The following is a 26,483-nucleotide window of genomic DNA, read 5'->3' as shown; positions in this document are numbered from 1 at the left end:
GGCACTGGGACTAAGAATTTCAGTCCAAAAATTACCTCTCTGTTCAACCCCATCACGTGGTCCTGTCCTATGCTTTGCACAGGCAAGTAATTGAGACTAATAGAGCTGCTTGCATGAGTAGTATTTTGCAGGATCGGTCATGAATTCATGCACATGAATCTATCCACCCATGTAGAAGCATTCCCAGGCACGCGCCAAATGCTTCTGCAGGATCAAGGCGCACTGGAGTTATGCATGTTCAGGCTTTGTTCATCTAGTCCAGTATCCTTTTCTGACATTGGCTAATACCTGATGCCCCAGAGGGAGGTGCAAGAATCCTTATGCCCTTGAGTTAGTGATTGGCGTATGCCCTGACATTGTCAGCTTTCCCAACCTCTTTAAATGTTTTCATTTAAAAACATCCCATTTCTAGTCCTTGTAGTTGTAAAGATAACCTACCAATTGTGAACCTTGCATACTCCCTCTTCACAAGGCCCATAATAAACAGGGGAAATTTTTCAAACATTTTCCACCATTGCTAATAGCGGTTCAGCTCCACCGGCAGTAACAGAATTGAAAACTCTAGTGTAGATGAGACAGCACTCTTCTAAGCCCCATGTCCTGTGCCTGTTAAGTGTTTGTGATAAAGGGTTCAGGGATGTCTGTAGTGGATGGTGCTGGACAAAATCTCTAATGAAGTATAATATGAGAGAGAGATTTGGGGGAAGAGAAGATATGTTGGGAATGATGAAGAACACAATCTGTGGAGAGATGACTAGGGCAGGGGGAGACAGAAGGGACAGATGAAAAGACACTGAGGGCAATGCAGGAAAAGTTACCCATGATGTGTGATGGGGAAGAAGAGAATGTAGTGGCAGCAAGAAGGAGAAAGGTCTGACACAAGCGTGAGAGATGGCATAATTTGAAATGTACAAGACGTTTATTGACAGTGTTATAACAGTATTATTATATAATATATAATGTACAATAAACAGCACACAGATGAAATCCTGGGGCCAGTGAAATCAAAAGGGAAAACGTCATTGGCTTCAATGAGGCGAGGATTTCACTCCACAATGGTCTTACTCTTTTAAATTGCAGTACACATAGCAGTGCAGGTATTTTACATCCTGGCTAGTTAAATATAAGGTGGATGATCAGGCCCATATGGGCCTGTTAAAATGTCTGTTGTTTGGATTAAGAGCGGAGATAATGTAGTAGTGGCTAAGGGAATAGTGTCTCCCCTTTTGTCTTTTGATTGAAGCACCACTGCCTGCCATCCTCCCCTCCGCTTCAGAGCGTAACGTTTGGGCTCAGCAGCGGAGAAGGAACTGAGGGAGGTCAGACTGCACAGCGCACAGGGCAGGGCAGGGGAGGTGCGCGTGTGCAATCCCACGGGCACGGCTGTTGAAGATCTGACTCCAGACGCAAAGGCGCTGCCATACGTACAGTAGAGCACCCCTGGGGAGTCACATCTCAAAGAACCTCAGTTACTGCACAAGCTGAGTAGCCCTCTCTTCTCAACCAGGGGTACGCAGAGGTCTTCCAGGGGGTACATCCACTCATCTAGATATTTGCCTAGTTTTACAACTGGCTACATAAAAAGCACTAGTGAAGTTAGGACAAACTAACATTTCCTACAGACGATGACTTCTTTATACTGCTCTATGTCCTGCACACTGAAATGTAAGAACAATATTTAGATTCCAATCTCTTTATTTTTTAATTATATGGTAAAAATGAGAAAGTAAGGAAATTTTCAGTAATAGTGTACTGTGACATTTTGGTATTTTTATGTCTGATTTTGTAAGCAAGTAGTTTTTAAGTGAGGTGAAACTTGGGGGTACACAAGGCAAATCAGATTTCTGAAAGGGGTACAATAGTGTGGAGAGGTTAAAAGTATTGTTCTGTTGGGGGCTGGGCTGAAGACGTGGCAGTTTGTGTCTTGGAGAGTAAAAGGTCTGTGAGGGGACATGAGAACACTGGAATACCACTAAACGCTTTTAATACCTTCCCTAGTTGTTTTTATCTTGGAGTGAAAATGTAAAAATTCACACTTAATTAAAAACCTTTACTTGAATGTGTCTGTTTCCTCCACATTGACAGCCCTTACCAGTGCGCCTAGCAGAGGGCCAAAAGTTATCCAGACAAACTTATGGTCCTGTTCATATTTTATTAAACTCTTCTGAATCTAGCCATGTTCTTTCTTTTAAACAGATGTGTCCAGTTTCTTCTGTACCTTGAGTACGTGAGGGAAGGAGATTGCTATACTTATAACTTGAAAAAAATTATTCAACTTCATTGTGTTTGGGCAGTTTTCACAATACTTCCATGCTAATCTACAATGAATGTAAAAGTACTTTTATTTTTAAGTTACTCTCTTACTTCTATAACTTAAAATTATATTGACATGTCCAATGATTTTATAACAAGAATATGTTTTATACTCCCAGCCTAGGTGTCCAATATTGAATCCTCTTATTCCGTTACTTAAAGCCAGAATTCCTAATGATTAATTCTAATGGTGGTTTCTCTTCTTGGTATAAAGCAAGGATATTATCCTCATGTCAGTTAATTTGTGGGAGGGAATTGTGAAATCTTTTTGCCACTTAAAAGATTATTAGCTTAAAAATAGAGTCCTATCAGCTATAGATTAAACATTTTTCTTCTAACACAAACTTTATAGATCTTTGTTGCTATATTCTTTGTTTTAATTAAGTCTTAATCTCCCTGGTGCCAAATAGATGTTTTTTTTAATACAATAAAATGCAATGATACCAGTTAATCCTTCTTGGTTGTCTCCAAATAGTTTTAAATGGTTAGAAGTGGGCTCAGATATATATTGGTTTTGGACTTGCCTTGACATATATAAATCATCTTTTATTTATTCTTAACCAACCCTTAACTTCCATGTCTGTTTTATGATCCTGTTTCCTACTGAAGTGAAGAGGTGATTATGTTGTCCATCTGACTTAGGTACAGCCATCATATAGGTTTCTCGTGGTTGGAAAAAAGTGTAGTGTCTGTTACCACTCAGTGTAATCTTCTTGCTATGGGGCAATGTTTCTGAAATGTTTGCAGCTATAAGATTCATGCATGTTATGTGTAGTTAATTTATGTTCTGTAAGTATCTGCTGGCATGACCTGCCTGACTCCTAGCCATGGTGCCCGACTCTCCTTCCTTCCTTTCTGTTTTGATGTGGAAGCCAGTTTCCAGTTTCCTCCCACTTTTTATATACCCTGGGGGAGAGAGACTCCTGCATGTTCACCCTTTAAATTTTTGTGCATCAGAGTGGCGACCCTTGGACTTGCTTCTGAGAGTACCAATAGCGTGCACATATAGTCAAAGAGGGTGGGGGGTGAGGAGGAGAGGAAATGAGACGGGCCATCTCTGAGGTAAGGCCATGGAGCATTTAAAAACAAAGTGCAGTTTTGAACTGTATCCTGAAATGATTGGGAGCCAGTGAAATTGTTTGAGGACCTGGGTGATGTGGTTGGGCTTCTTTGTACCCTTGAGATAACCAGCAACAACATCCTGTATGTGCCAGAGTCTGGGCACATGGGATGCCATTGAGAAGGGAAATGCTGCAATTGAGGTCAGAGGGGATTAAGGCAGTGCCATACGCAGTATTGCAACAGTCAGTTGTGATAGGTGAATTTGCAGGGGTAGGAGCTGAGGACAGAAGCAGAAGTTTAGAGTCAAGGATAATGCTAAAGTTGAAGACTGTGATGGGAAGTTGCTTTGGGAACATAGGTAGGGTTTATAGTCATTCTTTATTGAAGATCTTGTGGTGGAAATGTTGAATGTTTCCATAAATGGTTTTCAGTTCTCATAGGAAGTTACCTGAGATCACTGCTCTTGTGAAACTAATCTTTCACATTTGTTTATATAAAGACATTTATTGATTAAACAAATAGTATAAAAGAACTGAAATTATTTAAACTCGCATCGTAATTCCACATAGAAAGTTACAGTAGTACATTTTAGTTCTAGCTACTGTAATGAACATAAGAACCGATACTTAGATCAGACCATTGGTCCATCTAGCCCAGTATCCTGTCTTCTGAAAGTGGACAGTGCCAGATTCATCACAGGGAATGAACCGAACAGGACAGTTTATTGAGTGATCCAACCTCTGTCATCCTGTCGCAGCTTCTGGCAGTTGGAGTTTTAGGGACACCTAGAACATGGGGTTGCATCTCTTACCATCTTGTCTAATAACCATTGATGGACCTATCCTCTATGAACTTAACTAATTCTTTTTTGAACCCGGTTATACTTTTCGCCTTCACAACATCCCATGACAATGAGTGCCACAGGTTGACTGTGTGTTGTGTGAAGAAATACTTCCTTATGTTTGTTTTAAACCAGCTCCTTATTAATTTCATTGAGGGACCCCTGGTTCTTGTTATGTAAGGGGTAAATAACACTTCCTTGTTCGATTTATATAGTGGCATTATGTTTTCTGTCTTATTATCTATCACTTTTCTACTGGTTCCCAATATGGTTAGCTTTTTTGACTGCCACTGTACATTGAGCAGATGTTTTCAGAAAACTGTCCGCAATGACTCCAAGATCTCTTTTTCCTGAGGGGTGATTTAGACCCCATCATTTTGTATGTATAGTGAAGATTATTTTCCAGTGTGCATTACTTTGCATTTATCAACATTGAATTTCATCTGCCATTCTGCTGACCAGTCACCCAGTTTTGTGAGACCCCTTTGTAACTCTTCCCAGTCAGCTTTGTGGTTGTATTGTCTGCAAACTTTGCCACCTCATTATTTACCCCTTTCTACGGAGCATTATCAATAGGTTGAACAGCACTGGTCCCAGTACAGATCCTTGGGGACCCCCTCCACTGTGAAAATTGACCATTTATTCCTACACTTTTTTTCTTATCTTTTAGCCAGTTACTAATCTATGAGAAGACCTTCCCTCTTATCCCATGAGTGCATACTTAGCTTAAGAGCCTTTGGTAAGGGACCTTGTCAAAGGCTTTCTGAAAGTCCAAGCACACTATATCCCCTGGATCACCTTTGTCCACATGTTGTTGACCCTCTCAAAGAATTTTGATAGATTGGTGAGGCATGATTTCCCTTTACAAAAGCCATGCTAACTCTTCTTCAACATATCGTGTTCATCTATATGTCTAATAATCCTGTTCTTTAATATAGTTTCAACCAATTTGCATACACAAGAATCTAACCTACACAAGCTTTTGTTTTTGTCTCTGTTTTACTGTGTCACTTATGTATTTTAATAAAATGTTTTTTCAACAGGGTCATGTTGGTACAACTGCAACCAAAAAAATTGATGTCTACCTCCCATTGCACACAAGCCAAGACAAACTGCTGCCAATGACAGTTGTGACGATAGCAAATGCCAAGGTGCATGACCTGATTGGACTAATATGCTGGCAATACACGAGTGAAGGACGGGAACCCAAACTAAAGTACTGTTCTTTCTTTACTACTACTTGATCTCTGGTTTTCTCCTCTACAACCGTTTTTGCATAATGAAATGGATTTCCATGTCAATATTTTTATAAATAAGTCTTACAGGAACCACCTACATAGTTATCAATATTTCTTTGTGAGCAATGCACACATATCTATATCTATTTCTCTTTCATTTAAACTGTTGGGTACTGGATAATGATAAACATATGAATCCAGGGAGGTGCAAATGAATCATAATTTTAAAACAGTTTATGTAATATTAAGATAAATCGGACCACTGTCGGCATCATTGGTAGGTGTTTTATTTTTATGTCTGACTTAGTTTTTGAACCACTTCTTAATGACCAAGGATCAAACAGAGGTGCATCAAATAAAATCTAGAAATGATCTGTAAGCCTTCTCATTTTGACAGTGGTGGCAAGAGTTGGTTAATATCTGAATATCTTTCCCTGCTCCCTGCCCGACTCTGCCTATAGAGTAGTAACAGGATGGCATAACTATAATGGCTTGCTGAGTGTCTTGGAATGCTGTTTTAATGTTCTATTTGAGATCTAGTATGCTGCCATACAAACCAGGGGCGGCCAGCCCGTGGCTCTGGAGCCCATGCGGCTCTTCAGAAGTTAATATACGGCTCCTTGTACAGGCACCAACACCGGGGCCGGAGCTACAGGCGCCAACTTTCCAATGTGCCAGGGGGTGCTCACAGCTCAACCCCTGGCTCTGCCACAGGCCCTGCTCCCACTCCACCCCTTCCCATCTCCTCCCTTGAGCCTGCCATGCCCTCACTCCTCCCCAGAGTCTCCTGCACGCCATGAAACAGCTGATCAGTTGGTGCGGGGAGGGAGGGGGAGGCACTGATTGGCGAAGCTGCTGGTTTGCGGGAGGCGTGGTGGGTGGGGGAGGGGAGCTGATTGGGGGCTGCTGATGTATTACTGTGGCTCTTTGGCAATGTACATTGGAAAATTCTGGCTCCTTCTCAGGCTCAGGTTGGCCACCCCTGATATAAACGATTACTAAATCACGCTGCATCCGTATGCAAAAGAGATCAGAGTTAAGCTTGTGCATGTAACGTGATCTTTTGAATGTGTCACTTTACAAATGTAATGTTCTTTTAATGTAGTCCTTAGTATTGAATAGACAAACTAGACCAATGTCAGGTTTCAGAGTAACAGCCGTGTTAGTCTGTATTCGCAAAAAGAAAAGGAGGACTTGTGGCACCTTAGAGACTAACCAATTTATTTGAGCATAAGCTTTCATGAGCTACAGCTCACTTCATCGGATGCATACATTTTCCACAGTATGCATCCAATGAAGTGAGCTGCAGCTCACGAAAGCTTATGCTCAGATAAATTGGTTAGTCTCTAAGGTGCCACAAGTACTCCTTTTCTAGACCAATGTGTTTGTGAATATATCATTTTTTAGTGTTTATAAAGAATTGACAACTATGGGGTTAAATGCAATTAAGTTCTAAGATACCCTCCCTGCCCCCATCCTTCTGTGTAAGTGTTCAAAGACACCACTAAAATGAAGATGAATATATTGGCAAAAATGCCAAAGTAATCATAAAAATCCAATTTTATTTGAAACTGAATAATGCTTTATTCTTTAATTGAGAAACCACTGTATTGTGCACTAGGCCCTTATACTTACTGCTAGAACTTGGCCTGAGTCACCTGTGCAATAAGAGATCAACAGATACTGTTGTCCTTAGAAATTCTTTACAGCTTCACTCTATCAATGGATTTTTCAGTATTTGCTATAATCCTTGCATATCCCTTTGCTTGGCGTGGGAGGCGGGAAGGGAAGGGGAGGCTGCCCCTAAACTTTTTAGGCTGAAAAATAGATTGTGTGCTGTCTTAAAATATTTCCTCTCGTATTATTTATTTATTGGTAAAGGTAATGTTTTAATGCTAGGTCATACAAGGTCTGTGAAATAGGTATTTCATAGCTTTTAATCTGGACATCTTTCATTTTAAAATGACACTGTAAAGTCTGGAAAAATACTTTCCCAGTATTTGCTGCATAACAAAGGATGAAATAATTACATCCTATAACAAAACCACCTCTGGTACAATAGTAGTATAACAGAGTATAGTAGATGTTTTTATTTGTTAGGTTTCAAAGGAGCAGCCGTGTTAGTCTGTATTCACAAAAAGAAAAGGAGGACTTGTGGCACCTTAGAGACTATACATTTGTTAGTCTCTAAGGTGCCACAAGTACTCCTTTTCTTTTTATTTGTTAGTGAGTCAAAGTTCCAAGTCTGGGTCCTGGCATATTTCTTGGAAATGTTGCCCTTGCTACCATTTTTCAGGAATGGGTTTGTATTCATGAGTCCTCTGTGTATTTGTTCAGAGGTAGGATGAGAACTCTTTGGGCTTTCCTCCAATTCTAGCACAATTGGAGGGACACGACGGTGGGAGAGGGGGTGAGAGAGAGAGAGGTTATTCGGATTTACATTCCAATGCTTTTATTTTGGATCCCTGATTATTAGCTGCCTTCTGTATTGTAGAGAGAGAGAGCAGCACAGAGAAGTGGACCTTCTCCCAGATAGAGTTTCATGGAGGTTGTTGGTTTGGCTCTGTTGTTCCTCCCAGCTCTTTTTTGAATGAACAGATGTGATATTCAGGTCTTTGATGTATTAAACATTTCAGTGTTCTGACACTGGTGAAGAAGTGTAGAAATAATTGTAGACACTGCCATTTCACTTGCCAATGTTAATCACCATTTTCTATTTGTTAAAATATTTGTTGATCAAGAAGGTGATCGTTGTGTATGATTACTGTATTTTAAATGTGAGAGATGCAACCAGTATCAAAGTCTCAGCACATGTACTTTTTAAGAACACGTTACACATCATATTGACCAATGTCAGCAAGTAAAAAGTATCCCATAAAATAAAATATATATATCAGTGTCCTCAGGAAAAGGCTTGTGTCCTGGAAGTCGTCAAACTTTAACTCTGTTGGACCAGTGGGAGGAGGTGAATGTCCATGTCTGTCTTGGGGTGTGATCGCTGACTAGGAATGAGCTTGGGCAGGAATGCTGTCAAATGCCACCAGATCCCACTGCAGGGAGAATAGTCTTAGTGGGAAAGCTGGGGGACATTGGAACCCACTCTCCATGTAGTATATCAGAACCTGGAGTTGGGGGTTCAGGGAAAGGGCAAAGTCTCAAAATTTCAATATGATTTTTAAGTATTTTTCTTTTTTCTCATGTTTCTTTGATTCATTTTGTCAGAGCAGCTCAATGCCTGTCCATCAGCAAGGGTCAATTTAACTCTGTTACTATATAGAATTCATCTCTAAATAAGGGAATGCATAGAACTAAGGTTTTGTAGATATTATTATCATTTATTTTATTGTCACTTATATTATCGCAGCACTTATGAGTCTAGTCATGGACCAAGACCCCGTTGTGCCAGGCGCACAGGAAAAAAAGACAGTTTCTGCCCCTACAAGGCAGTCATTGGTTACAGACAGACCAGTGAGGAAACAATGAAACAGTATTTTTGCAGCGTGGATATTCTCTGTTTCATTTTGTTTGCTCTGGAGCTAGTCATTTTACAGATAAAGGGAAGAGAGTGAGTATCAATTTGAAGAAAGCATTAAAAGTTGTGTGGGTTATACCAATTTGTAATCTGGTATAAAAATACAGAAAATAGGCATACCTGCTAATCAAACTAGGGTAGAAGAATGAAGAGCATGCAAACCTATTAATTGTGAAACTGCAGCCCCCACCTTCAGGAAAGCAATATTTTGCTGTCAGTTTCTTTATCCTAAAATGTAGACCTAATAATCCACAATAAGTGAGCTGTAGTTGACAGATCTGAGGATGTGCTTGTATCCAGTTTGGCCTGCCATTTGGTAGTTTTGTCTCTGTTCAGTGTCTCTTGATATGAAAAAGACTTGACAGTGTTAGCAACCCTGTCCCTGGCCTCTTATATATGAACTTCAGAATCATAACCCACTGGACCATTCTGTTGCTAACCATTGATAGATGTGCTCTGCTGATTCTGTCTTCAAAAAGCATGTGGAAATAACGGGGGTACAAAAAATTTCAGAACCACAGATTTATTTATTTTAGATTTTTAAAAGCCTATAATTTGGTACTCACTGCAGTTAATTCTTCATTCTGTCTACAATAAACTCAGATTTTCAGGACCTTCAACCTTTTCAGATACATTTAGCTGAAATTTGGGGTTTAATCTTATCCCCGTGTACATGAATTTACATGCTGGATTAAAAATGTGTAAAATTTGTACCAACTAGACATGTTTTTTCCATAGGTTACCCACAGCAGTGTACTTACAAAATATAATATACAGCTTCACTAATAATTGTTAGAACCTAATCTATTTTATGCTAATATCATGTGTTAATACCGGCTCATCAGGAACACCGTGTATTAGCTCTGAAGCAATAGCGAGTGTGTATACACGTGGTGCAGTAGACTAAATTTTTCTGCAACTTAATATGTGTGTGATAAAATATTTGCTCCAAAGTAACCTCCAGCGCTATAATTTCATTTATATTTTGCTTATCCTTTTTCACTGACAATAAGATAGATTTCCTTTTTTTTTTTTTTTTTAGAACAAACGCAAATGTGTACAACTAATGAGATTCTGACTTAGCTTATGAAAATAAGAAGATTTCAGAGTTGTGTCTGAGCCTATATTATTCCTCAAAAATCTTTGTTTGCTATTTGGGGACATCTGAAGCACGGTCAGTTTATGGCATGTGACAGATGTCATGTACTTGCAGTAGAGTAGGACACGTATGGATTGAGAACAGCATTTCAGCATTGATAATTACGTTTTTGGCACTTTGGGATCTCTCTCAGACCATACTGAGTGTGGTGTTCTGATGCATGCCTGTATCTCCCCCTAGCTTTAATGGGAATTATGCACATGTGGCAAGTACAAAACAGACATTTTAATGTTATTTATACAGAGCCATAAACGTACGTACATTAGGGGAGTTGTGCCAAGCAAATAGTTCCTGCCTCAGAAGGGCTAGCAGTCTAAGGGCAGAGACAGGAATGGCTCAGAAGATTAGTGCCAGGTGGGCTTTCACACTGGAATGTGTCATGGAATGAGGGGTGGGGAGGGGCTGATTTTTTATTAGCTTTATTAAAAGGAGGACAGTGAGTATGCAGAGCTACACTATAGTGTGTTAATAGAAATACAGACTGAAGTGCATCTTTTCTGTCTAGATAGATAGTCCTGTACATTTCTAAATTTTGTTGCCAGTCCTACCTTTGATCAGTTTTCCTAAAGTTTACTGCTGTGTTCCTGAAGAAGTTTAAAATTAGTTCTACAACAATGTATAAGTTCTTCATAACAGTTGAGAGGCTCATAAATTTTTTTTACAACATTACAGAATTTACAAAATTTATAGTGACAAACATTGCTAGATTGTTAGCCATCCATTCAGCAAATTTACAGTTTTACATTAATATTAATGTGTCATTATTACTATTTTCTATAATAAATATCTTAGACATGACAGTATGCATATAGATCACCTGGAGTAAGCGCTCTCCATAAGCACAGTTGCAACCAAAGGTTTGTGAATTAATTGAGAAAATTGCAAATCAGGTAGTCAGCGAAATAACTCATTGTCACATCCAATCAATAAACTTTGTAAATCAACTCATTTAATTCAAAAAATGATCTATATAGATCAAGCGACCAATTAAACAATTAGCATATACTTTGCAATTAATTAATTTAAGCATCAATCATGCAATTAAAACTCCAAATTTAAACTGAAGAGTTTAGAAACATACTGCCATGTGAACACTGAGGCTATACTTCATGCCTCTAGAACAAGACTGAATGCTGGAAGACTTGCAGTAAAAAAATTAAAAATTTAGAGCTGAACAATATAAGTGTTAGTGTTTAAATTTTAATATGATAAATGTGATAATGAGCCAATATTATTATGTTTTGTGTATATAGAGCTAGATCTCTGTGATTCTAGCCTGTGGAAAGAAACTGGTTTAGTGCTCTCTTGCCCCCCGCCCCCCCCTCCCCTTGTCAAGTCGTATAACTTCTACAGATTTAGGACTATTTTAATTGCTGGTCTGTCATTATTTTGCATACAAATGAGTTAATGTGAGGCTGTTCTGCCTTATTTGGATTTTTTTTATTACTGCTTTATCACATGATTATGCTAACTAAAGGTTTTGAGGCTTGAAGCTGTGTATAAATATTGTAAATAGTAAAAAGAAAAGGAGTACTTGTGGCACCTTAGAGAGTAACCAATTTATTTGAGCATGAGCTTTCGTGAGCTACAGCTCACTTCATCGGATGCATTCAGTGGAAAATACAATGGGGAGATTTATATACATAGAGAACATGAAACAATGGGTGTTACCATATACACTGTAACCAGAGTGATCACTTAAGGTGAGCTGTTACCAGCAGGAGAGCGAGGGGGGGAACCTTTTGTAGTGATAATCAAGGTGGGCCATTTCCAGCAGTTGACAAGAACATCTGAGGAACAGTGGGGGGTGGGGATAAACATGGGGAAATAGTTTTACTTTGTGTAATGACCCATCCACTCCCAGTCTCTATTCAAGCCTAAGTTAATTGTATCCAGTTTGCAAATTAATTCCATTCAGCAGTCTCTCGTTGGAGTCTGTTTTTGAAGTTTTTTTGTTGAAGAATTGCCACTTTTAGGTCTGTAATCGAGTGACCAGAGAGATTGAAGTGTTCTCCAACTGGTTTTTGAATGTTATAATTCTTGACGTCTGATTTGTGTCCATTTATTCTTTTACGTAGAGACTGTCCAGTTTGACCAGTGTACATGGCAGAGGGGCGTTGCTGGCACATATCACGTTGGTAGATGTGCAGGTGAACGAGCCTCTGATAGTGTGGCTGATGTGATTACGCCCTATGATGGTGTCCCCTGAAAAGATATGTGGACACAGTTGGCAACGGGCTTTGTTGCAAGGATAGGTTCCTGGGTTAGTGGTTCTGTTGTGTGGTTGCTGGTGAGTATTTGCTTCAGGTTGGGGGGCTGTCTGTAAGCAAGGACTGGCCTGTCTCCCAAGATCTGTGAGAGTGATGGGTCGTCCTTCAGGATAGGTAGATCCTTGATGTTGCATTGGAGAGGTTTTAGTTGGGAGCTGAAGGAGATGGCTAGTGGCGTTCTGTTATTTTCTTTGTTGGGCCTGTAGCTCACGAAAGCTTATGCTCAAATAAATTTGTTAGTCTCTCAGTGCCACAAGTACTCCTTTTCTTTTTGATATTTAAAGTGGTTTGATTTCTACACCACAGAAGTCTGCTGGCTTATTCCAAACAGCATTCAGCAATTGACACTGGACCATAGAATTTAGTTGGCTATGTAGCTTCCCGAAATAAACTTGCTCTTTGTTTGTTTCAGTGACAATGTCAATGCCTATTGTCTCCATATTGCTGAGGACGATGGTGAGGTTGACACGGACTTTCCACCCTTGGATTCCAATGAACCCATTCATAAATTTGGCTTCAGCACTCTAGCATTGGTTGAAAAGTACTCTTCTCCAGGGCTGGCAGCTAAACAGTCACTCTTTGTTCGAATGTGAGTATTGACAACAGCTTTCTAAATTATCTTAACATCTGAGCATAGAGTCTAGGAAACACTTTTCTTTTCCGCTCTCCTCTGCTCTTAAGCATTTGAACTTTGCAAAACTCAGATTTCAGGTGTATTTGAGAATCTTCATAAGTAGAATACACAATCCTGTACAGGTCATGCAAAAAAGAAATGCAGTTCAGGCCTTCAGTTTTCCCTTTTCTCATAATGGCTAAAATCCAAAAGACAATATCCTTCTGGTTCTAAAACTGCAGAGAAAAATAAGCTACTCAGTATGAATCACATATGAGGTGTTGGACTCTTTTATGCCTCTGCTACTAATAAATATTGGGGGATTTTCACATTTTTGAGTTTATAATATTCAGTTCAGTCTGTGCACACCACTCCTTTGCGAAAAGTAATTTATTTTATAACTGAAAATGTAATATGTTTTGAATTGCAAATTAAATAATACACTCTCATGCATACAGTAGTTGTAAGAGAACCAAGCTTCTTGAGGCACTTCAACTTTGGCCTAGCACCTAAATGATACAATTATTTCCAGCTCTGTTATGCGTGGAATTTTTACTCAGTACAAAAAGAAATAACTTAACACTGTTCAACACTGTGCATTGTAGCTGTTGTATGTTTGGTGTAAAATGCAGGTCAGTCATTACAGCATCAATTAGTATCATAAGCCATGCATAAACTAGACACAAATTTTGTTTGCGGATGTTTGGGTCCTTCAACAAGAAAGTGATAAAAGATTTTTCCTTAATATTGGAAGTGCTTTATTCCGTAAAATATTGATGTTTGACCCATATTCACAACCATACAGATGCTTCCAGTTATGTGTTATCCCAAATGCAAATAAGATGTATTATGTATTTATGATTACTTTTTGGTATAATCCCAACTGTGTGCTCTGTGCCTTGCTGACAGGTATGAAGATTCCTACCCCAAAGAGCTTTCTCAGAAATCCCATGCATTAACCTAATATTGACTCCTCCAGTGGAGCCAAAGTCCCTCATTCTGCCCAGACTTTTTCTTTAGGCTGCATGCAGCTGTGATGTCCATTGAGAGACCGCTCAGTTTGCCCTCCCTGGTACTTTGCTTTGGTGGGAGAGGTGGGCTCCCCTGGGCTCATAGTCAAACCTTGTTTGTTACCTGTATGTCCAATTACTACAGCAGAGTAGTATGTTAGCCGTATCATTGAGAGGCTGTAGTGATTCAACAGCTGCCTCTAAGGGAGACGTCTAAGTGTTGATCATATTGTATAGTAGTATAGAACAGTGGAGAGCAGAGGATTTTCTTGCTTCCTTGTCATCTTCCCAATGCCAAAGTGACTTTCATAAAAGAATAGCATTCTGAAAGGTAAATGTGGCCCCTGAAAGGCCAAGAGGAGGGACAAAGTAATCCAAAGCAATTTGTAGTGCAATAGTACATAGAGATCCCACTCAGGACAAGTGCTTATCACGTTGGGCACCATACAAACATATAGGAAGGAATGGTTCCTGGCTCAAAGAGCTTGCAATCTAATACAAGGCAAGGCGTGACAAGTGAGGATGCCAAACAGTAGGAGGAACCAGGGGAGATAGAAAGAGGGTAACAGTAATAAGATCACATGACTACGCAGTCTAACCATGCACCCTGCTTGAAGGTTCTGAGTCACATAAGTATAGTTGGTTTTTTAATTGTACACTTGACCTAATTTTCAGTGGTTGGCTGATTTCTTGTAGGCATTGCATCAGAGGTCTGGGAGGGATTTGAAAGAGAGGTTTATAGCCTTATTGACTAGTTCAGGCAAGTATCCATGAATAGAATGAAAGAAGTCAAGTTTATTCTTCTAAAGTGATAGGGTAACTCTCCACTCCAGAGCTGTGGGCAGGGTGTCTCGCCTGTGAGGGAGAGGCTCTAGCTTTCACATAAAATATCCAGTGTGTCGCAGCCATCCACTCACTAGAGGCTAAGCATTCTGCTAAGTCCACAGCAAAGAGAGAATTCTTTTGCATGGCTCATTTGTGTGATGTGGAGCTGTGCAAAACAAGAAATAGGCCAAAACAAAAATGGACCTTGTAATAAGATGTGAAAGATCGCTTCATTTCCTCTTTGTTTCAGCTTCCAAACACTTGCATACAGTGCTGGAGTACGTTTGAAAGGATATGGTCATCTTAAATATTTGATTTAATTTTTTGACAAAGCATCCTTTAAATAGCATGTCCTGAATTTTTTTTTTCAGAACATACTTTAAACAAAAATTTTATACCTTTTTTTGGCTCCGTTGCTGATGTTGAGATGGTCTTTTCAGCAGGCTCAAAAGCAACAATACCAAACATGTACATAATAATCCTCCCTTCCTCTCTGTGGGTGCACATGCATACTACCTCTTCGATTTCAGCTCTGCTGCTGCTGTTACTGATTAAACACTCTCTTGCAAGTTGTTTGGGAGAGCATATTTGTTAGCTCCTGTCAATGCAGTTGTATGGAAGTGCACAGGAAGTGCAACTGGCTAATCAACAGAACAGAGATATTAGCTGTTGACAAAGTGTTGTCAAATGCCTAAAGAAATAAAATGAAAAACATTAACAAATATTTTCTTCTACTGTTGGGGGTGAGGTGTCACTTGTTATAAAAGTAGGTACAAACTTTTTAGCTTCAGATGTGACTTTTGAAGTTGATAGTGTCCCTTTGAACAAATAAAATCTTAAGTGAACTTTCAAAAATCTCATCTGTTAAATGTGCATTGCTTTGAAGTGCTGTAGTATTCCAGCACCTGAAGTGTGAGAGTACTAGAGTACAGTGAAAGAAAAGCCAGAGCTGATGTGGGTGTAAATTAGTGGACTGTTCATTAGCTTGAGTCTTAGAGAAGCAACTGTGTTGTTTCTTTTCATTCTGTGGTAATTACAACCATTTTCATTGTCCAGATTGTCATTGTCCATAGAAATGGAATATATGCAGTCTGCATAATTTAGAATTTGTAAATCTTACTTAATTTCTTTTTTGGCAATGGTTACTGTCTGGAGAGAATAACAGTTTTGTCTGTTTAAAATGACAGAAATAAGCAAATAAGAAATAAAAGATGGAAGTCACTCATTGCCTCCTTTAAGATTTAAAAGGTCAGATAAAGCAAATATGTGCATTTGCACTCTACAATATCTGTCTCTTGAAATGGAGCCAGAATAAGTTTTGTACCTGCAGAAATATATAGTAAGCACAGGTTTTAAAATGTAAAATTCATTAAATTTGATGTCTTTAAAATTCAGTAAAGAACTACAATCATGTTTAAACCACATCAGATTTGTAACTGCTCGTTTAATAAGCACGTTGCCAGTACATAACCAATAATAATGGGCTGGATCATCTTGCAGTAAAACCCACAGGAGGGTGCTAAGGGGGAGGAACTATCCCAGAGGAGCCCCTCGTGGAGTTCCTCCCCAGCATGATAGAGCGATTTTAAATCAAGGCGATTTAAATCAATGGCTGAATAAATTAAACTTTAATCTAAAATAATTTAAATCACTTGATTTTTTTAAACTTATTATTTCAGTCATGTTGAGACTTTGTAAAACTAATTTGAAATTATGTACTATTGCAACTTTAGATTAAAAGTTCTAATTAAATTATTGTTTTTTAAATGCAACTACAGGGAGGGTATCTTATTTGAATTTTACAAAACTGCTACAGGCAAAAAACAAAACATTCAATTAAAATCCTGATCTGCTGCAAACACTTAAGAAGGAATGTAACTTTATTTCAGTTGGACTACTCATGTGCTTAAGTGTTTTCAGGATCAAGGGCTAAAATTTTAATTTTTATTAAAATTTATCTAAGCATCAAAAAAGTCATCATCATTCCAAAACAAAATTGCTTCGGTGTTAACAGTGAAATGTTATCTAAGCTTTCAGTACATTAACAAAGTTATTGAGAAGTCTTTTAAACCCATAGACCAAAATTTTCAAAAATAGACACCTAAAGGTAGGCTCCTAAATCCATATTTAAGCACCTGAGGGTGGGGTTTTTAAAAGCACCTAGGTGATTTAAGACCACATAGCCCACTGACTTAGAACTGTACTCTCTGAGGAAGGAGTATAGCCTGGTGAAATGGTTTCAAATGACTTGTGGAACTTCAATGTATTGGAAGGTGCTGGGGGTTGCAAATATACACAGGCCATTCATTTATCAGCTCTGTTTGAGATTTATTGTTCTCACAGTAGGGATGTTATTGTGGGCCCTGGACTTGTCTCTTTCAGTACAGATGAGCATTTTAAATGTGAAACTTATTAGTAAACTAAATCTATATAGAATTTCAGATTTTACTAACAATTTGGAAATTAAAGAAACAAATACAAAAAAAATCTGCTAGTAATTAAAGACTATAAAATGGGAAGAAGGTAAATAATTAGCAACGTGTAAATTAAAAATAAAATAAAATGTATATTTTTTTGATTTGTGATTTTTGCCCACTCCCTGCTCCCTAACTTTTCTAATGGGGATGGGGTGTACCTGACACCCTTCCCCACTGCAAAATGAATGTTGGGGCCTGCCCCAAGCTGCAGGGTCCCTGGATGCCTCTGTCTCAACAGTAGCTCTGTGCCCCTGGCACCCCCACTCCTGCTAGTAGGTGGCCTCTAACCATGGCTGTCCTAGGGACCCCTCTTCAGGAAAATTCCTACCCCAGAGTGGGCTCTGCAGAAAAGGTGGTAGCTTGGAGGACCATGAGCATCCTCCCCATCTCAACTCAGGACGGATTTGCTAACTCAGGCCACTTGTCTGCATGGCTTTTGAATGCCACAGGGCCCTGAGAGCAGGGGAAAGTGCGGTGCAGGCAGCTGCCTTTTATCCCCACCCGGCCCCCGGAGGGAGAGGGGGAGATCAGCATACAAAGGTTGAGCTCCGTGTACAGATCTTGGGGACACACTCAGATCCAATAATAATAAACACTGCTTGCTCAGGGGGACTAACCACACTCAAAAGTAATGTTTTTCCTAGGATATTAGGTAGACCAATTAAGCAAGGTGGACCAGCTGCTCCAAATTTTATGTGGCATAATGAAGCCAATCAATTGAAAGCAGTAGCAGTTAGGAGATACTCTAATACATCCTAGCATTGGGTCTTCATTTGAACAAGAAAACTCTAGAAATGTAGATATTGCCAGCTTCCTATGGATTAATTAAAAAAACAAAAAAAAACAAACCTGAACTCTCTAGAAATCTGTACCCACTACTGACTGGGGTTGGGGATCGACCTATAAATAATAAGAAAAGTTCTTTTCTGACCATTACAAATACTCGTAACTGTAAAATAAATGAACTGCAGAGAGTTTTAAAGACTGGGAGAGTTATTGAATATATATATATATATATATGGCTGGCCAGTAGTTACTAAAGAGACCTTTTTATTAAATCAAAACCATCCTTAATTGCCAACCCTTCCATGTTACCAGAATCTGCCAGTGAACTGTTAGTGTCTCTTGATGGCTTAGGAACTTGTTTTACACAGAAAGGTAACTTTAATAGAGACAGTGGCTTCTGGACTAACAGGAAATAAAACAAAATCAGTAATTGCTATCAGTCTTTGCTAACAACTTTTCCAATAAGTAAATGTCTGGGTGTTACTCAGTTGGACAAGAATTTGGTTGACAAATTACCCTAGAGAAATCTAATTTAAGATGGAAAAGATTATCAAAATTTGACTATAATCGAGTAATATTTCTGTACACAAAAGGTGCAAAGATTATTTTTATGATAGTTAATTTTGTATTTTTGGTGTGTGTGTGGTAATGATTTGTAAAATTGCTTATACTTCCTATTTTTTAAAGGGATTTAGTTTAAGATTCTACATCTTCTTTTCCTTTACTATTGTTGTAATGCATATAATTATATTCTTTTTTTGTTTTGTCTCTCTCTTCTCACCTTAAAGTATTCTCAGTTGCTACTATGTCAGGCTAGTGACTTGTAATGTTTATTAATACTGTATCACTTACTGGTGAAAAAACTTGATGCTTCTGAGAAGCTTCATGATGAAACGTGGCATTTGATTTCAAGATCTTGCCCATATTGTATGTTGAATACATTCTCAGTTATTATGCAGTTCACTGAACTGACAATTATGGAACCTCGCCTGGGACCCCATTTCAGCAGGACATATTTGAGCAGAAACAGTTTGCAGAACTTTATACCCTTAAACTCCTTGCCAAGGCAAACTCTTAGCCACTTGAGTTTGTTATAAATACCCAGTGGCAGTGGTTGGAAGTAGCCCATGGTGTGTTTTATGTTCTTAGCTGAATGTAAATGTCTTTGTGGTTATATAGAGTAGTAAATAATTGAGTTTGATTAGGGAGAGGGACCTCATTATGCCCCCACCTGTGCCCAGCTGGTAGGGGAGGGTCGAAATGAAGCCATTAGCTGTCTCTCTTACTGGCATCTGAAAGAGCTCAAATACATCTGTGTCTTATTTTCTTTTCTGGCACAATCAGTTGAGCAAGCTAAGCAGGCATGACCGAATTTGGCAAGTTCCAAGGACGCTGGCAAAGTTACACAAGGAAAAGTGGCTTCTAACTGCCCATTAGTCTAGCGAGTTATGTTTTTGGAAAATGTCTGTTATGGAAAGGGGTACTTTGTCCAATGTCAAACACTGCATTCTCAAACAATCAGCTTTGATGTCAATTTGAATTTGTCAGGTTGAATCAAACAAAGCACTGCATTCATGTAAATGTGAACTTTGTTAGCTGATGAAGTAATACCTGAAAGACTTACTTCAAATGAGCCAAAGTTATTTAAAGTAATTCTGATACTACCCATAAGGATTTTCTTCTTCCTGAAAATTTTATTGTCACAGCTTGACACTCTGTGACTAATGGCATTGTTCAGGAGTTGGTGATTCTGCTGCCATTTGGCTCCTAGATGAAATTTGGCATACAAGGCCTCTAGCCTGGAGCACGCTTTATGTTCCTGTTTTGTTCAAATTGCTTTGATCATTATGGATTTTTCCTCCCAAAGTTACACTAGCTTTATACCTGAGAGATTCAGATTGGAAACAATGAAATCATATGACGTCTTCCTTGTGGTACACTTACGAATGCAATTCAGAGGTTTTGGAAACTTCCCCCCAATAGTCCTATCCTCTGTTTTCATACCTGTACATATAACTTACAAAACGTATTTTATCATGTATATAAAATGCAAATATATAAAGGTTAACTTAAAGTATTATCACAGTATGGCAATCAAACCTAAAAGCACACAAAAGTAATATGAGGCTTACTTTAGAGCCACAAATGCAAGGCATTTCAGAGACAGAGCTAAAAATGTGGGCTGACACAGTCGTCATGATTCACATTATTGAGCACCCTATCTAAAAATTACCCATCTTAAGTTAAGGACAGTGCATCAACTGGGATTTTTAGCATCAACTTTAATTTCACACTCTTCAGATGGAAAACATTATTAGTCATCACCAGTCATTTTCAACCATGTCAGTGATTTTCTGCAGAAAGCTTGTAAGTGCTATAGATTCCACCTCAGAATAGAACAAAAGTTGTTTCCACATGAGAGAAAAGCACAGACAGTGCATGAAAAAGTTTGTGCTTAATGTTGATGACAGAAGCCTTTCCTCTCTTTTTTTAACTGTTAATTTATTTATCTAAACTGAGCCCAAGACTAAGATACTGTACAAATCCCCCACTTCTTCCCCCAAAAATCAACATTCCAAGCTTTGAAGCTTTTGCCTTTTCTCTTGTTTTCATTTTCCTCTCCTGAACCTTGCCACCCTGGCTTCAGCGCTAAGGCTGTAAAGGAAGATGGAAAGCCAAGTTACCTCAGAATGATCACTATCATTAACATTCACGGGTGGTTCACTTATCATTCCTGACTGCACAGACATGGCAGCCGTTATGAAACGTCCACAGGTGTAGCACGATGATACATATTACATTGTGCCACAATGGATTTATGTATTCTGTAACAAAAGAAAAGTGTAATGAAAAAATACAGAAGGTAATCCTTTATTCCTCCACTGCACAATTTATCAGTAATGCTTGTGGATGATAAGTGCCAGGGATTTCCTTTGCTTGATTTAACCTTGTCACCCAGGTATGTTTTCGTAAAATGACAGAAAAATACAGGCTAAGGAATTTCTTTGATTCTCTTTTTTCTAAAGGTACTTTTAATTGATAGAATAGTCTCTCTTTGTCAGTCCGATGTTTTCTAGCAGCTAAAGATAAATCCATTGGCTTAAAATAATGGTATCACACAACAGTGGGCTAGGTTAAAATGTGTGTAATTTGAAAACCTACTTAAACGTATGCTGGATAAGGTATAACTTGTAATGAGGACACTTGATGTATGGTACCAATATAGGAAATGACTGAGAACCTGGCAAGTAACCCTTGAAATGCATTTTCCACCACAGTAGCACCTCACTACTCTGCACTAATGAAAGGGAAGGTCAATATGGATTGGCAAAGTTTGCAGGCTACTGAGTGCTGGCGATAGGGATGAGCCCCAGCACCACCAGCCAAGTGTAAGTGATAGCATAGTTCCATAGCATTACAGAGTGCCAGGGGAAAGGGCAGGAGGTGTCATGCTGCTCTCTCCCATTGGTGCATGGGAAACATGGCGTCACACACTGGCCTTGCCCCGAGATGACAGCAGAATCTCATTGTTCTGTGCCCAGATCTACTCTCATTGCAGAATAGTGGTTTTACTGTGTATTACCATGTGGTACTGAGATTCTGCTCTGTATTGTCAGAGAAGAGCAATGTTCTTCTTTTATTTAACTAAAACAAAGCAAGAATGGCATTTCAAACACCTTTGGCATTATTCCATAGCAAATATCCAAAAGTTTACGAATGTGGGGTGCACTTTACATTTCATTTCTCTTGCCAAGGTCTCACTTACTGAATAGCTCACTAAATATAGTAAAACATAGAGGTTTCTCTTTTTTTGCTTTGATCAGTAAAATAAACTTTTAAAGATTGTTCTGGGATGGGATCCAGCTTCTGAGGCAAAGAATGGCTGTGGTTCAGCCATGATTTAGTAATAGAATGTTCAGTAAAATTAGTGTGACAGTTCTCAGGCCAGCTGCTCAATAGGAAAGGCTTGACCAAGTCAAAATGGACTGAAACACTAGCAGGATCAACAACAGCTTTTCCTTTTTAACGGCTGAAGTGACCAGAATTAAAAATCTGTTTTCCATTTAGGGGAGTTCCAGAGATGTCTTAGTATTAGCAAACCCAAATTAGGTCATCAGTGCTCAGTTGCCATTGTTTGCTTCACTCCCAGCAGGCAGCTTGACTTATTCTTAGTTTAGGTTGAAGGCCTTAGTTTGCTTATGAGAAAACACATTTGAAATAATTTTTTAAGTCCACAAGGCTGGTCATGTTCCTGTTTGACCATATTAGTTAGTGTTGGGTGTTCATCAGCCTTGATGCTTTAAAATGCTCTCCAGACTCCTCCTGCGACACATCAGTAGCACACGTCAGATAACTTAGAAATGTAAAGGAAAAAAAGAGTTTCCATTACTAGAACTGTAGTGTTTTGGCACATACACTGCTTCCATAGGCCAGCTTTTAACCAGAAAAACCACAAAGCTTTCCTCTGTAGATAAGTCAAGACTAGAGAAAAATGTAAGGAACTCAAGGGATTTAACAGAACTAGATGAATGGGCTGCATGATGGCAGGTAAAATTTAGTGTGGACAACTGTAATGTGCATTGAAAGGGATAGTTTGAACTAGTCATGTGCATTGCAGGGTTCTGAATTTAGTGAAAACCTCTGCTCAGTGTGTGGCAGCAATCAAAAAAGCACACAATATGTCTGGCTGCTTTAAGACGGAAAATTTTATGATGTCATTACAGAAATCGGTCGTACTCCCTCATTTTGAGCACTGTGTTCAGTTCTGATCACTCCATCTCAAAAATATACAGCACATATAGAAGGGTAACAAACAAACTCGAAGAGGCATGAAAAGAGGATAGATTGAAAAGATAGGAATGTTTAGTTTAGAGAGGATAGTTCTATAAAATAATGAATGGTACAGAGAAGGTAAGTGTAATTCTCCTGTTTACACTGTCTCATAACACTAGAACAAGGGGAAGGGAAAATGAAATTGGGAGGCAATTAAAAGGAAATAGTTTTACATAACACACAATTCTGAAACTCACTGCCACAGGGCTTCACTGAGGCCAAGAGCCTCGTAGGATTCAAAAGAGACTTAGACATTTTATATGGATAATGAGAACATTCACAGAAGCAATTTTTAAATTTTATCTAATGTATAATGGATATAAACCCACATGCTTCAGTGCATAAGCCATCCAATAACTGCCTTGATTTAGGAAGAACTTCCCCTGAATTGGTAGGTTATCCCATAATTATCCACTGTAGGGTTTCTTGCTCCTCCTCTGCCGTATCTGGTACTGGTCTAGATGGCCTGCTGATCTAATCTGATATGTTAATTTCTATGTAAGGGCTATATTTCCCTACCTCCAGCCCATGCTTGTAGGGTCAGGTGGGAAAGGAGATAGTGGTTGGCCACGTGTTATGTTTTATTGTAAGACCAGTATATGTGGATTCCAAAATTGAGGAACCTGTCTCATTACAAACTTGTGCATGCTCACACCGTTCTTGATGGCACTAATAGTGCAGCTGATGGTTGCAGTTGAGAAATAACATGTGACAAATTCAAGTTGTCAGTGATCCTTCTAGGATATTTTCCAGGGATAGGTCTGATACAGTAATCTGAACTAAACTTCTTCCCAGAGTTAGGGTCATCCCATAACATTCAGTTTTGGTCCTGTTTATAATGATGTAAGTGTATTGAGTGGATTGTTGTTGACTGCCAGTTAGTTTTAAAATATTCCAGCTGTGCTGTTCATCTAGAATTTTGTTTCTCTGTGGCTACTTCAATATTTTAATCAGGAGAGAGAGAGAGCTCCTCCTCCTCCTGTCTAAATTGCCTTGTGAAATAGTTTCTTCCTCACAGTGCAGCCCTTTCCCTTTGTGTGCCTAACATCTCTGAAATTTCCTTCAGTGACATCTGCTGACATGAACAGAGGTTGACTGCAAGGTCCAATGGGCAAAATGTACTGACTGATCAGCCAGGCACCTCTCTTATTACATCATCATCTTCTCCACTTCACCAGTGATAGCACTCTCAGTACCCCATTTGTCCATTTCTCCTAAGACCATCTCGAGGCCAATTACCAGACTTCGTCCCTGCACAAAATGCCTTCCTGAGCTGGGGGCCAGACCAACTAACCTGTTTTCATTAACATCTCTCTTCCAGATTTATGCCACAATGCTCAGCAAAGCCATTCATTTTACTGAATATAATGCTGTGCCCTAGTTTTTCCCTCCTTACTATTCTGTTGCATCTTGATTGCATCATGTATGAAAGTGAGATTGCAAGCTGTTTGGGGTAGGGGCCAGTTCTTCTTGTGTATTCTGCGAAGCACCTAGCACACTTTACTAATAATGAGAAATAAAGGAATTCTCCTTGTATGTTTGCTCATTTTCCTTTTTTAAGGACAAACACAAAGTGATCTGAAATGAAGATGATAAATTAGGAAAACCCTTGCAGCATATCCTGAGCTTTGTCACTTTTCTCCTTTGTTGTCCCCAACTTGCTCATCATACCTTGCTTAAATCCTCTCATCGTGTCACAAGTGTTAATCTTTGTTTAGTTAATTGGTATACCCAGTAGATCTTTTGCTCACTACACTTACGTCAGTGAGGATTGCAATAAACTGTCTTATGTTTTGTAATAAGGTGTGTGCGTGTGTCTTGCAGAAATGCTGCTCATGGATTCTCACTTATTCAGGTGGACAGTATGAAGGTCACCATGAAGGATATCTTACAAAAGGCCTTAAAGCGGAGGAAGGGATCACAGAGGTGTTCAGGTGGGATACCTATTTTTCTCTCTGTAAAGAGATGTTTTGCCATAAGTAACTTTTTCCCCCCTTAAATCTATTTCTTGTGACTGTCATGCAAAATGCTAATTTTTGTTTAGTTAGGTATTGTGATTTTCAGCACAGCTCCAAAGCTGCTCTGTTCACAGGTGGTACAGAAAGAAAGCTTTTCAGATACTACTGAAAAACACTGACAGTGGGAGAATTGTATGATGTTTCCTGCAAAGCCATAGAGTCAGTATCAGTAATGTATGTTTGTTAGGACAAAGCCACTTGCATTAAACACTAGTCACTGATAGCCTGAAATGAACTGGAAACATGATCATGCCTTTGCTTGTTAGAGTTTATATACTTTTCATTTATGTCAGAACCAGGTATTTAATGTGATTTTTGAAACAAATTCTAAAAAATACAGCAGATTATAACCTGGGTAGAAATAACAGAATAACTGACTTCCTGCAATACTATCAAAATATTGTTGCCCTTACAAATAGCTTAGACATATTGACATTAAAACAGTAGAAAATATGTAATACTCACTGTATTGCAAAGCACTGCTTTTCATGATTATCAATATACATTCACATACATATTAGTAGAGATATTTTAAAAGTACAAGGCTGAGAAATCTGTCCAGCAAGAAATAATTATTGTGAGAAATCGCACTGAGTCTTGTTGCGCCACAGAGAACTTTAATATAAACCTATCTGTATACTAGGTAGAGATAAGTATCTTGTCTTTGTAAATGAATGAAACCTCCTTATATAACCCTTAGTTTTAAGTATATGATAATAAAATAAACCCTTTTCTGTTTAGAAAAAGTAGTTCGGTGCAGTTCTTTTAAATGCGTATATAATCTGTCATGGATTTAATTAGCTATCTTCAGATGAAAGCTGAAGTTTTAATAAAAGTTAGAAGAGATAACACAGTGAAGGACACGGATGAGCTGTCTCAAGGCCATATTCCAAGGGAACGATAAGAGCTGTAAAAAATGGCAGAGGAGAGCAATTGAAAATCTGATTCTCGTAAAAAGAGAGAGAGAGAGAGATGCTGGTAGGGGCTGTTGTAGATGAGACCTGCTAGCTTCTGCAAGCAATTTGGCCGCTTGCCAGGAGTCATTGTTCACCCTCAGCTGTGGCGGCTTGGTCCAGATGTGCCAACTGCACGTTTCTGCTTTTGCCAGCTGACTGCGCCGTTTGATAACCAGCTCTCTGGATGCCCATCACTGGCCGCAGAGATAGAATTAAATGATGATGATCTTCCCACAAGTTGGGAGAGGAAACAATGCATATAAATCTTGATTTCATCTCAGCGTGAGAAGTCTTTATCCATCATCACTCATAATGAACAAGTCGTTAGCTGCGATGAATGGTGTTCTGGTTTTTTTTCAAACATCTCTTTTGTTCACTTTTTGGGTGACTTTTATGTATTTCCTGGGGGTCAAATTTCTCTCCTGATGGGAGGATGGCTAGCTTAATTTTTAAGTTGCTGCCCTACCGTGTGTATTAAATGCTGCTCTTTTTTCTGTTTGAAATCTGTTTTTTCTTTAATTCTGCTACTTATGTTCAGTAGTGGTAGAAA

The 26,483-nt window shown here is 38.9% G+C and overlaps 1 protein-coding gene across 1 annotated transcript in view; it reads left to right on the top strand.

Moving 5' to 3' along the window:
* MAPKAP1 (MAPK associated protein 1) overlaps positions 1-26,483 on the top strand; it is a 160,021-nt gene that overhangs the window by 68,551 nt on the left and 64,987 nt on the right. Inside the window, exons 5-7 of the mRNA XM_074973648.1 lie at positions 5,260-5,432; positions 12,828-13,004; positions 24,784-24,893. Of these exons, the coding sequence (XP_074829749.1) occupies positions 5,260-5,432; positions 12,828-13,004; positions 24,784-24,893 (460 nt within the window). The remainder of the gene's footprint in view (positions 1-5,259; positions 5,433-12,827; positions 13,005-24,783; positions 24,894-26,483) is intronic.

Source organism: Natator depressus, chromosome 16 (genome assembly GCF_965152275.1).
Source record: "Natator depressus isolate rNatDep1 chromosome 16, rNatDep2.hap1, whole genome shotgun sequence".
NCBI classification, from domain to species: Eukaryota; Metazoa; Chordata; order Testudines; family Cheloniidae; genus Natator; species Natator depressus.
This window is presented reverse-complemented; position numbering and strand designations above follow the sequence as displayed.